This window comes from Gymnoscopelus braueri (assembly GCF_963280865.1).
Source record: "Gymnoscopelus braueri genome assembly, chromosome: 13".
In the NCBI taxonomy this organism is placed as follows: domain Eukaryota; kingdom Metazoa; phylum Chordata; class Actinopteri; order Myctophiformes; family Myctophidae; genus Gymnoscopelus; species Gymnoscopelus braueri.
Window position 1 is genome coordinate 16219540 of NC_137615.1, and position 12409 is coordinate 16231948.

General features: G+C 42.5%; 2 protein-coding genes across 3 annotated transcripts in view; one reads left to right on the top strand and one right to left on the bottom strand.

Annotated features, from left to right (window-relative positions):
- Positions 1 to 12409, bottom strand: part of tbcd (tubulin folding cofactor D) — a 38793-nt gene that overhangs the window by 22252 nt on the left and 4132 nt on the right. For both annotated transcript variants that reach the window (XM_080445984.1, XM_080445983.1), the window contains exons 6-13: positions 11874 to 11929; positions 8839 to 8971; positions 7691 to 7736; positions 6625 to 6757; positions 5565 to 5707; positions 5421 to 5481; positions 5141 to 5215; positions 4832 to 4926 (exon numbers count right to left, since the gene is read on the bottom strand). In XM_080445984.1, the coding sequence (XP_080302110.1) occupies positions 4832 to 4926; positions 5141 to 5215; positions 5421 to 5481; positions 5565 to 5707; positions 6625 to 6757; positions 7691 to 7736; positions 8839 to 8971; positions 11874 to 11929 (742 nt within the window). The remainder of the gene's footprint in view (positions 1 to 4831; positions 4927 to 5140; positions 5216 to 5420; positions 5482 to 5564; positions 5708 to 6624; positions 6758 to 7690; positions 7737 to 8838; positions 8972 to 11873; positions 11930 to 12409) is intronic.
- Positions 716 to 4783, top strand: znf750 (zinc finger protein 750). The gene is made up of 3 exons (XM_080445990.1): positions 716 to 853; positions 2330 to 3627; positions 3755 to 4783. The coding sequence occupies exons 2-3, from the start codon at positions 2345 to 2347 to the stop codon at positions 4341 to 4343; spliced, it is 1872 nt and encodes a 623-aa protein (XP_080302116.1). The 5' UTR covers positions 716 to 853; positions 2330 to 2344; the 3' UTR covers positions 4344 to 4783.

The window sequence follows — 12409 nt, forward strand, 5'->3', positions numbered from 1 at the left end:
CACAGAATATGCATGTGCAAGTGTGCCTCTTTTGTTCAACAAAAAAAGGCATTTTAAGAGTTTTAAGAATATTTTGATTATCGCGTTGATATCATTAATCACAATTATTTTGGCCACAATAATCATGATATGACTTTTTCATATCATCTCATCCTTAGTTAATGTGCCATTATAACATTACATTAGACATTATTGTCCCACAGAGGGAAGTTATTTTCCGCAGCACTGTGCTTGTTCAACAACATTCAACAGGCAGGGAAACGCAAGGGAGTTTGTTTGTTTGTCAAAGGTGACACCATATTTGATTTCAATCAACAGGTTATTTACAGAAAAAAAAGAAAATTAGCCCACCCCCTGATTCCCAGAAAGTAAAATCAGTTAATATATCAACTTGTAATTCTGAGTGTCCAAATGAAACCAAATGAACCCTTAAGGGCGCATTTGTACACTCTCCGCATTAAATTAACACTCTGCATTTTACAATTCATGTGGGCATTTCCACGAAAGCAATGAGAGATGGAACATGAAGGGAAGGGGAAGGGAGTGGGGGGGGGGACGGAGAGCTCTTTGCCCATCATGTAAATCGTGGCTTGGGGCTTGACTAATATCAGGTGCATCGATGTTGCCTGAGGGCTCTGCTGGTTGGGGCTGAGGCCCCGCCTCCTGGAGAGCCAACACCTCACTGAGAGCAACTCACCACACAACTAAACGTCAACCCGGTGGAGCGAACACACACTCGGGACCCGTAGCGCACGTCGTACAGGGCGTTCTATCTAGACACCGCCCGATCCTGGCGAGGCGTGAGGAGATCGTTCGCAGATCGCTCGAGACTTTCACACACAAACAGAGCAAGGTAAGATTTTTGTTTAATTTTATCGTTCTATCGTTAAGAGGAAGTGTAATTTGAATTTCAGAGAGCAATATCGGATTTTGCAGAAACAGAGACTGGTTGCTTATTTTTTTGTCTTCTGTTAAAGCTGTTGCCTGGCTGTCACTGGTTCAGGAGGGTTACAGGTGTAGGCTGGGACCAAGCCATGCACCTGTTACCTGTGGGTTTTAATTATCTGCTTGGTGTGCTGTGTTTACAGACAAGACGCTTAAGCTGTGCTGAGTGCTTCATTTCTTTTCTTTCTTTTTTTCCCTACTGTATGTAAGGAAATTAGGAAAATGTTCAACATTTAGCCAAAAATGTGCCCTGCCCAGGCACCATCTAATTGTGTTTATACCACATATACAACTATCATTCAAAGAAGTCTAAACTGACGAAATACTTTTGCAGTAAGCAGACATTAAACAAAAGGCTTCCCAAATTAATTTATTTTCTTAAGAAGGGTGTGGTCCTGCATGCTACTACACCTGGACAGAAACTTGAGTGGCAACTTCTTGCGACAGCGCTATCACAAGCAGGTTCCTCCAGACGGCACCCAACAACACCTAACTCACAGCCTCAGGTTAGACGCTTCATTTGAAAGAGGAACCCGGGGGGTTTCGCATGCCAACAGCATGTGAAACAGCATTTCCTTTTTTTTTAAAAAGGCTGGCATCTGTCACTCGTCCTGGTCATTGCGACATGTATGGCTTCCCGGAGAGTAGGGCCCGCCATACTCTCTCCGACGCTGGTGAGCTCATCAGGTGATGAATGGGAGCTGAGTGCATCCCGCAGGTGTAGTCATGGGAAGCAGGTGGCTGTTGGTTCCCACGCTGAGAGCACAGAGTTTAGTAGAGTACAGAGAGGGAGCGAGTTTCTACATGCCCTGCAGGGTGCCTTCAGTTTATTTCGCTGTAATCCGTATTTTATTATTGGTATCGATGAGTGGAATATGATGACAGACAGTCTTGACCAACAGAGGAGCTGGCAAGCGGAGGTGCTGGTGGTAATGTAAGGTCGTCACAAATGAACCTCGACAACACTAGGACACGAGGGCCCATGCAAACATGTAGGTGTTTTGCATAGAGTACATGAATTTTCATATTTGTATATTTCCCTATGTTTGCTGTCCAACACAGGTTGAAGTAACAGTTGGTAGAATAGGTTAGCCTGAGGGTGCAGTGTTTTATACGGCGAGGGATTTTTTTTCCTGCCTGAGCAACTGAGGACACGCATGGAAAAAAGAAACTGCCTATACGAGTCGCTCTCCAAATCTGAACCAGTCCAGCAACTCTATTAGGCCAAATCTGAGTGTGACAGGGGGAGTTAAGCACTCACAATGGGTTGCTCTCTTAGTCATAATCCAGCTGATATTCTCCCAGTATACGTGAAAAGAGCTGAATTTGTTTTCGATACACTACATCCGATGCTTTATCTGCCATTTCCTTTTTGTCCTTACAGTGGCGGTGGGGCGAGATGGACACCATTCAGGAACGCAAGCCCAAAAGGCCCCACTATATTCCCCGACCACCAGGCAAACCCTTCAAGTACCAGTGCTTCCAGTGTCCCTTCACCTGTAATGAGAAGTCCCATCTTTTCAACCACATGAAATACAACTTGTGCAAAAACTCCATCTCGCTGGTGACACAAAAGGGAGGGCAAACAGCCAGACCGGCCAAGCCATCATCAAAGACTCCGCCTTCACCGGTCGCAGCAAAGGGCAGCCCAGGTCAGACAGTTAGTCCTGACAAAGAGGGAGGTGTGGGGGAGAGTGAAACCGACGAAGAGAAGCATGGGGATGAGACAGAGGAAGTAGATGTTGGTTGCAACAGCCCTGTCAGGAAGGACGGGCAGAGTGTGACAACACAAAGTCCAGGTACAGAGAGAGAGAAAGGGGAATCAATCAAAGAAACCAAGTCCCTGCCACGCCCATCCGCCTTCTCACCTGTCACACCCAACCGAGACGGCTCTGAGGTTCTCCAGTCCCCTGCGCAGCCTTCCGACGATCCGCCAGCCATTATTCCACTATTCAACAACCCCTCCTTCCCATGGGGGCCACTGTCACCATCCATGCCCTTAAAACCTTTCCCCAGTCCCATGGTTCCAGAGTACTCTCCATATCTCCTGCCGGAGCGCGGCCTCCACCCTCTCTACGCACCGTACTACCTCCCAGGAAATCACCATGTGAACGGACCAGCCCCTCCTTCCTTCCGCCCAGAGCTTCTAGAGCTCCAGAGGCCAGTGGTACCACAGCCCATCGGCCCGGCTCACACCTCCCTTTTCCCCCAGTATCCATACAGATACTGTCCTTCCCTTCACCCCGGGCACCCTCTGCATTATGGCCTGTATCGACCACCTGAGCTCTCCCTGCCGATCCCAGGATCCAGGTACCTTACTTTTGATTTGTATGGCCCAGCACTCGGCACAAAAGAATATGACTTATATACGCACCTACGTCCACACAATGACCCCCATAACAGACCTACTGAGCAGGAGAGCAACCAGGTGCAGACTGGAGACAAAAACACTAGGCAGAGTCCTATGGCAGGTTGTTCAGCCTCAGGGTCTCCTGACAGACCAAGCCAGTCAAACATCATTCAGAGGGACACAGACGCTCTGCACTATACCACCCTGGGCGAAACACAATCCATCGCCCAACCAGGAAACACAGTTACAGTCAGGGAAACCGCAGCAGACTTAAGCAGAGAAGACTCTGCACAAGGCCTGCTGCAGTTAAGATCGCTACATGTAGACAGAGGGTAAGTACATTGCATTATTGATTACTGATGAATGTTGATAATAAATAAATTAATGAACAACTTCAATGAGTTATGACGTTACAGCAAATTGACAATAGCTGACCAATCCTCATTTCCACTTTATCAGGTCAACAGAGAACAGCAGCCAAGCTTCTAGTTCTGCTCCAGAGGAATGCCACGAGTCAGAGCGAGACGATGGAGAGAATACGGAGGAACTGGCTCCGCTCAACCTCTCTACAAGGGACCAGGAGAAGGAAATCAGTTCATCTGACAGAGGGAAACGTATGGAGGTGGAACTGCCTATGAACCTCAGCCTCAGAGACCAACACAGCAACCCAGACCACCACTCCACCCACCCCGGAGGTCTTCAACAAAGGCTACACGGGCAGTCAGATGAGGAGCCATGTGACCACCAGAGACAGAGCGCAGCCCTGGCTCTGTGCCAGCTGGCCAGAGCCAGCTCTGCCAGTAGCCCCAGCAGCCTCAACACAGTAGACAGTACTTCAGGCAACTCCACGGAGGCTGAGAGCCCGGGCTATCCCTGTGCTCCAAGTCCGCTCCACACAGAGAGAGCCAAGGCTGGGCAAAACACTAAAGCGAGGGGGGTAAAAAGAGAAAGCCGTGGCCAGGCTTTGCCCAACTGCCAGAAACCAGCTAAGAAAGCTAAGGTGAAAGACTCAGGCCGGGTCCTACGGAGGAGGCCTCGCTGTTCCTAAACAATATTGACTACAAAAACTCTGAACTGTTTGAATAATTGAATATGTGCACTCAACTACCTTTAACCTTCGCTGGTGTAAGCCTCAATGTAAAAATATTAACTTATGGGACAACAATGATCAAATGTTTTCTAAGCACTGAACAATTTCACTATTCTGTGGTACAGCCACAAGGTGACTCACAAGACAAAATCCTAAATGCACTGACTGGTTGTAGCCATGTATGCAAATGAAATATCTTGCTTGGTTAGATAAGGTGATAGGCATTTTATATAAACATTGGCATAAATAATGTATTGGCATAAATAATGCATAAATAATGTAATAATGTAAATAATGATTTATTTGATAATGTATAAAGTTATCTGGGGTTTGTGGTGACATGTAAACATTCCCACCATACTGAACTGAAGAAAAACATAAAAAACACTCTTAAAATGTGCCTGTCTTATGATGGCTACTTCACTGTTAATTCTGTTGATACCTACCATCTCTGAGTCTGGAGGGCACCAGCAGGCCTCTTCTACCCAGCTCTGCCAGTGCCAGGCAACCACCATGCCAAGCATTGTCTGTTTCCTGGAAGCTGAGAACATACAGTATATGATGACATGTCTGAACACTTCGATGTTTTACAAAAAGGTTTACAAATCAAACTATAACAAACCAAGCGAAATTAGATTGCTAGAAACCATGTCAGAGTGTTTGCCACACTAAACAATTGACAAGTGTGGCGAGTAAACTATGATTTAAGTTGCACATAAAAGATGGAAAGAGATATTTCCCTGTCATGGACTTACCTGAAGCAGTCCAGCACTGACCCAACAACCTCATCTGCCAACTCCTTGGGAAGCCGTCCAGTTACCCTGCCAACGCTGAGGATTATAAGACACACAGAGACCCACATGTAGTCTTTCAAAATTGGTGATGTGGTTGAAAATATATAACAACTTAACTCTCAAAGCATGTTCCACAGCAACACAATGACATGATACCAAACGTTTCAAATTAAATTCATCATTCATTCATTGTAATATTCTACAACTGAATAGCATGGTGTGTACAGTGTACTGATGTTACCCCTTCGCTGCAGACCAGCGAACAATAGTTTCCTTGTCTTTCAGTCCCACCAGCAGTTGCTCTGTGAAAATAGCGTGCACACAAAAGGTCAGTGTCTGAACACAGAGATGTGATGAAGGAAGCTGAGCAGAGGCAGAGACTGACCAATGACGTTCTCCAATTCCTCCGGAATGTCATAGTCCTCTTCCTGATCCCGCATCTCCACATCTGGACTCACAGCTTCAACATTTGTAGTAGCTTCAGACACGGCCAGGTTGGCTGCGAGTGAGCGATTTCCTCTCTGGTACCTTAAAACACAACGTGCACACACGGCAAAGTTAGAAAGACTTATTGGTTAATTTGCAATTTTTTTATATTATTATATTAAAATTGTCTACTGGGACCGGCCGGCGTACCACGGCCACGTCACTCTGACTCAGACATAACCATAAACAAACCCAATACGCCCACATATAGGCATGTCACAATGCCAGACATAATATAAACAAACCCGATATGCCCATATATAGGCATGTCACTATGACAAGACATAACCATATACAAACCCGATATGCCCATATACAGGCATATGGAGATCCGGTTGTTAAGAGCAACAGCTGCCCATATATATGGTTGTGTACATATAGGGGACCGATCGACTTCAAACTCTGCAGAGTCGTTTTGATATGCGATTGACTAGAATCGCCGATTGGGGTGAAAATGGAGCTCATTTTAAATATTCCCTACAAGTCAAAGATGTCTATAACTCTTTAATGAAGAAAAAAATGTTGAATTTCACTCGCACGTCAGTAATCCATCACTTGTCTTCTTTCAACATGCTGGAACATGCTACAACTAAACTTTTGGCACAGTTAAAAACTTCCACTCACTTATATTTTTCAGAGACCATAAGAAGAAACAGGAAGTTTTCATTAAAAACTAGGATTTCTTTAAGTCGATTTTGGGGTTATTTGTGAATTTCATTTGGTCTTGATGTGACAGAAGCAAGGGATTCATCTTGTAATGTTTACTGATCCTGTGAAAGACGGACTTCACCCAATCAGATGATGTGATCTAACATCAGTGTCGGGTAATACCCCATGAAATATGGACAGGAGTAAACAACCTGACTTCATATTTATGCATTATTTCAACCTAACCAGTTGCAAAACTCTCCATTATTCCCATCCCTACTATGACATATGGTCTACTCCCAGTGACTGACCTCCACTTGGCCAGGCGTGGCTTGAGGAAGGTGAGGCCCAGTCTTTGGATCAGTTTGACCCCAAGCTTCCTCAGCGTGGCCTGGCTGCTCTCTGACAGACGCTTCTGTTCCAGACACTGTAGGACTGTAGGTGCTGTGGAACAAATACAACATGTGTAGTAGGGATGGGACGATATGAACATTTTATGTCATGATTATTGTGACCAAATAAAGATTTACGATATTATCGCGATAATCAAAATATGCTTAAATCTCTTAAAATGCCACTTTAGTTAACCACTATATTCTATACATATTCTGAGGCGGAACGTTTGCCAAAAATAGCAGATTTACAAGCTCAAAACGTGTCGTGACGCGTTGTGAGCTTGTAGATCTATTTTTGGCACAGAGATTTGGTAGAGTGAAGAAAAGACTGTGTCAGGTACGTTCTTTACAGGTCCGTTTTACCAATTATAGAGGGTTTAAGTGGTAGCGGATATGCAGCTCGGCAAAGGTGAATTGATCCCAGCGTATGACGGAGGACAATTTCAAGAAAAAATAAATCTCCACGATACGATCACTGTGATCGATACGATAAACGATAACGATTATTGTCCCATCCCTAATGTGTAGATAGATAATAACAACAACATCATATCAACAACAGGTCCAAGCATGTGCACACAGGCTGAAAGTGCCCAGCCCAACTCATGTAGTCAGAAAAATACACAATGTGAACGAAAATCTCATGCAGTCAGTCTACATAAACACAAATATCAGTCATTTTTGGGAATCTGCTTTCCGCTAGCCATTTCATTCTTTAAGAGCAAACCAATCCATTTCAGAATGTACAACACACTGTTGATTTTGCTTTCAATAAATGTACAGTATGATTCAAATTTGCAAAGGTATTTATGACATAAAGCAAATGTGTCAACTAAATGAAACAGGAATTCATATATTCAGAGAAATCTTAAATCAATAGGTTTCATTTCATTCATGTTGGAGTGAAATGGATTGCTCTATTCCTATTATCTTATACTATTATCATAAGTTTATTTTATTCAGAAAAAGATCTTTTTTTTACCATACTGCAGGAAGTCGTCCCGTTTTCCATGTTTGAAAAGCTGAGCCTAGGGAAAACAAACAAACCATCCAGATCATTTCCCCATACTGGAGGACACTGTGTACAACCCAAATACCCAAAAGCTACACTGTGTGTGGTGATTAAACAAGCGTTCACATAAGCAATTTATTGCTTTATCGTTCTGAAATTAAACATCACACTCTTCACATTAGGCCACAGTATATCGTCGACCAATATTTTCTTGTGCCTTTGAATCATTTTTTAAACTCCTGAGAACAGAGTTTGCAAGTATAACCCCTGCAGGCTTGCTGAGTGAACAAACAGAGCCAGTTTTGAACGCCCCAAGCACCAGTTTGACTTCACAGACGTGACGCACCAACGGACGGTTTCAAAACATGCAGCGCCACTTTTAATGCCAATAATGTCTGCTAGCGATTGCTTCAGGGATGCATTAAATTAAAATAATTGATCCAGTAAGTGATTTAAAGTGGCTTCATCACTAGAATGATTTACAATAAGAGTAGGAATAATGCCGTAGAAATGAAATAAAATTGGTTGAAAACAGGGATTACACAGGGACTAAACTCCTTTCTCATATGGATAATGGTTCATTTATATTGTAGGATGGTGTCACTCACTGAGAATAGCTGATCTACAAGTTCACAAAGCAAAGCATCACGCACTGTGAGCTTGTAGATCAGCTATTTCATACGCAAGTATAAATCAGGCCTAAGGAGCACTTTAGCGTTGAAGAATAATACACTCGGTTTAAAATGCACGCAGCAGGTGCATCATACACCTGCCAAACCCCATTAGCTAATAACATACCAGTCATGTTAGTTCTTGTAAACTACCCTCAGCAAATTATAGCGCACACAGAAACCACCAAAATCCACACTTAGTATAAACTACACACACACACACACACACACACACACACACACACACACACACACACACACACACACACACACACACACACACACACACACACACACACACACACACACACACACACACACACACAGTGAGTGAGTGAGCTCAGGTGTTTACCAGAGACTTCAGGGCCCCATCCAGCACCATACACACACACACACACACACACACACACACACACACACAGTGAGTGAGTGAGCTCAGGTGTTTACCAGAGACTTCAGGGCCCCATCCAGCACCATACACCCAGACACTGACTGGTCATTTGTCTGGGATATAGTGGTGAGACACCAGTCCAAGAAGTCTCCCAGGCGCTTCTGTTTGACATCTGGGCGTGTCATGAACCTGCACAGGCAAGCATTAATGACACATCAGTGTAAGGAAATGTCATACCAGCCTGTGACATCAGGAGAGTCATCTTAAGACACATGGTTGCCCTCCACTGGTTTGTAAATGAATTGCAACTTTTTCTGGTTTATAATTTGTGGGGGTTCCTCCTATGCAGTATTATAACCATTTAAACCCTATATTTTGTTGACTGGAGTCCCACACGGGTCAATACTACGGGCCCCTCCCTTTTCCCCCTCTACACAAAACTAGCCGATCTACAAGCTCACAACAACGCATCGCAAGATTATTCCAAATGTTTGCCCAAGAAAAGGAACACTATGGTTCATGAGGTGTTCATGAGTGATTAGCATAGCTTTAGATGATTGATACACATGCAATGGAAAGGCACCAATTTGTTTAGTTAAGTGGTTCTCAAAGTGGGGCCCAGGGGGTCTCCAGCTGAATTAGTTAATATAGCATCGAAATCAGTTTAAGAACTTAACCCTATACTGTATACATCTGCTATTCTAAAAAAAACTAGAAAAAAAAAATAAAGATTATAAACTTTACACAAATCTTCTCTTCTGGGGGTCCCTGGCACAAAACCATTTCAGATGGGGGTCTGCGGCCTAATACGTATCAATTTGGGGGTCCTTGACATGAAAAAGTTTGAGAACCACTGGTTTAGTTAATTAGGTGAGGGTTGAGCAGCAACAAGCTTTGTGGGTTCCTGAAGGACTTTGGATGTGAATGAAGTGTTCGATTGTCAAAGATAATAACAATACCAGAGTTAGATCATACAAAGGCTATTTGATTAATATTATACTCATTCAACACCAATGACAAAAAGCAGTAGTACAGAGCGTTGTTCCTCATTCATGGTTTAATTTTTTGAAAGGTTAAAGGCTGAATTATACTTCTGTGTTGAGATATCTCATAAGCAGAGTTATTTATAGTTCTGCTGCTGCCTGCATCTGTTGACCGTCTTATCGCAAAACTAGATAGCAGTGTCATGCATTTATTCTGGAAAACCTCTATATAATCATGTTTACATTCTCTCACATACAATTAGTGATACAAAGCAGTACGTGGTGAAGAGGCTGTCTGCAATAGAAATAACTTTTCCAGATGAATTTGTCTACCATTATTTGTTTAGCATTACCGAGGAGAAGATTACACCGGAAGAGACAAGACTATAGCAGAGAGACTTTGTACATGGTCTGTTAGTTAAAGCACTGAAGGAGGTGGAATGTTCAGTGCTTGTTTGTCAAATGTGAAAGATTGTTGATTATTTAATAATACATCATTTGAGTCTGCTAATCTAAGTCCACTCACATTGCTGCCATTGATCTCACCCACAGAGAGATTAACGAAGCGACCCAAGCAGACCAATCACAGTTGACTCCCCACTGTGTCGACGACGTAGCCTCTACGTCAACACAGTGGTGGACTAAGTAGTGGATCTATTACAAAATTCAGCCTCAAACCTAATGTATACTCTGTAGTACAACAGTGTCGCTTGAAAAAAAGAGCCTGCCATTTTTTTCCCCTCGTCAATTCCCCCTTCAACTTCCCCCCTCCTGGACTTTGCACCGACGTCAAACCATTGAGGTCAGGTCACGCCTATGCTATGTCCAAGATTTACCAAGATACGCCATCTCACGCCTCACCACTAGGTACAAAATGGTACACAAATGGTCTCCTAAAGTCGCTGCACTTCTTCATTGGAATTAAGAGACTCACACAGGTCTCCCAAACCCACGTGACACATACTGTATACAGGAAATCGAGGATGGCTAGGCTTTGTTTCCTATTGTCTTTGGATATGTCACACAAGTGGACACTTCCTGAAAGGGTTGTGGTCTGGAAATGGAACAGACTCGATGTCACTTTCTAATAGATGAACTTAAAGGGATACTTCACTTTAGGGCCGGCGACACATTTAAAAAAAATATTAAAAATAAATGAAAAAAGTTATGGAAAATTCATGGCCCCCTCACGCATTAGAGTGTCCTACTAATGTGTGAGGGGGCCATGAATTTTCCATAACTTTTTTCATTTATTTTTAATATTTTTTTTAAATGTGTCCCCGGCCCGAAAGTGAAGTATCCCTTTAAGACAAAAAAAAAAAAAGACAAAATGTTATGTAGTGCTATATTTTAGCCAAGATAAGATAAAATAACATGCTGAATATCATACAACTATTAATTATTTTTGGAAAATTCCATATACGGTAATAAGAAAATGCGGTCAGGAACCAAGCCAACTTTCCTGCACTTTATTAATGAATGTAAACAATATAGCATAATTTTTTTAATAAGTTAATAACTTATCTTAAGTTATTAAGGCCTTAAAGTTATTAAGCAAGTATAATATGCTGCTTATAACAAACTCTTGCATTGTAATGTGTGACCCTTTTTGTTTGTTCTTGTCCTTTCTCATCGTTGTTTTCTACTGTCTATGTATATATTTTTCTAAATGAACATGAAAATGTACATACAATAAAGAAAGTGAAGGGAAAAAAAGAGGATAAGACAAAATATTGCAATGCATGTTGGGATAAGGTGGTGCCTGAAGTCAACCGAATTGCAGACTTATCCCTTTGAATCAAATCGAGTTGACGAGGGAATGACATAATGAACTTCCCCTCTCCCCTTACGGTATATGAATTGGAAATGCCTTGAAGATGGTGACAGGGATTCCCCCAAGGGCAAGTGTTGAGGGCAAGTCTACAAGGGCTTATTCTTCAGGAATCGGAACACACTCAAGACAGCTAACAACGTGTTGCGATGCACGACGTTCTTAGCATGAAGATCAGCACTTTGTGACAAGCGACACTGTTGTGTGATGAGTATAAATTCAGCCTTAAGTCTGCTTTACTGTAAGTTCCAGTTCAAGTGTGAGCCCATGTACTTACTTTGATACCAATACAGATGCAGCATCTCTGGATTTATCACTGACAGTTAGATAGGACTGTAAACCAACAAAATGCATGTTAGTCCACCATCATAATTTGTTGTACAATAGAGCTGGGCAATACAGTATATTGATATTACATTGATATTATATGAGACTAGATATCGTGTGCGATTTTGGGTATATAGTAATATCATGATATGGCATAAGTGTTGTCTTTTACTGGGTTTAATCACTTATGTCCTAATTTTATACTTTCAATATTTTAAACTTTTTTCCAAAATGACAAAAAAAAAATTGCAATATTATCATTGAGGTATTTGGTCAAAAATAGTGATTTTGTCCATATCACCCAGTCCTTTTATACAATCATCATATTACAGGTCACTACATCTATGAACAATGTCCTTGGCCTTAATACTCCTGTCAAGAGGCAGGCCTTTAGATCGACTAAAGCGGGCAGCATACTTTTGACTTTAAAAAAACAAAGAAGTTCTCTGTGTCTGTGGACAAAATTGATTTGAAATAGCGTTTCAC

Coding starts and splice junctions, on each gene's coding strand:
- znf750 (XM_080445990.1), top strand. CDS start 2,345: ATGGACACCATTCAGGAACGCAAGCCCAAAAGGCCCCACTATATTCCC. Junction 3,628..3,754: donor TCGCTACATGTAGACAGAGG/GTAAGTACATTG, acceptor CCACTTTATCAG/GTCAACAGAGAACAGCAGCC.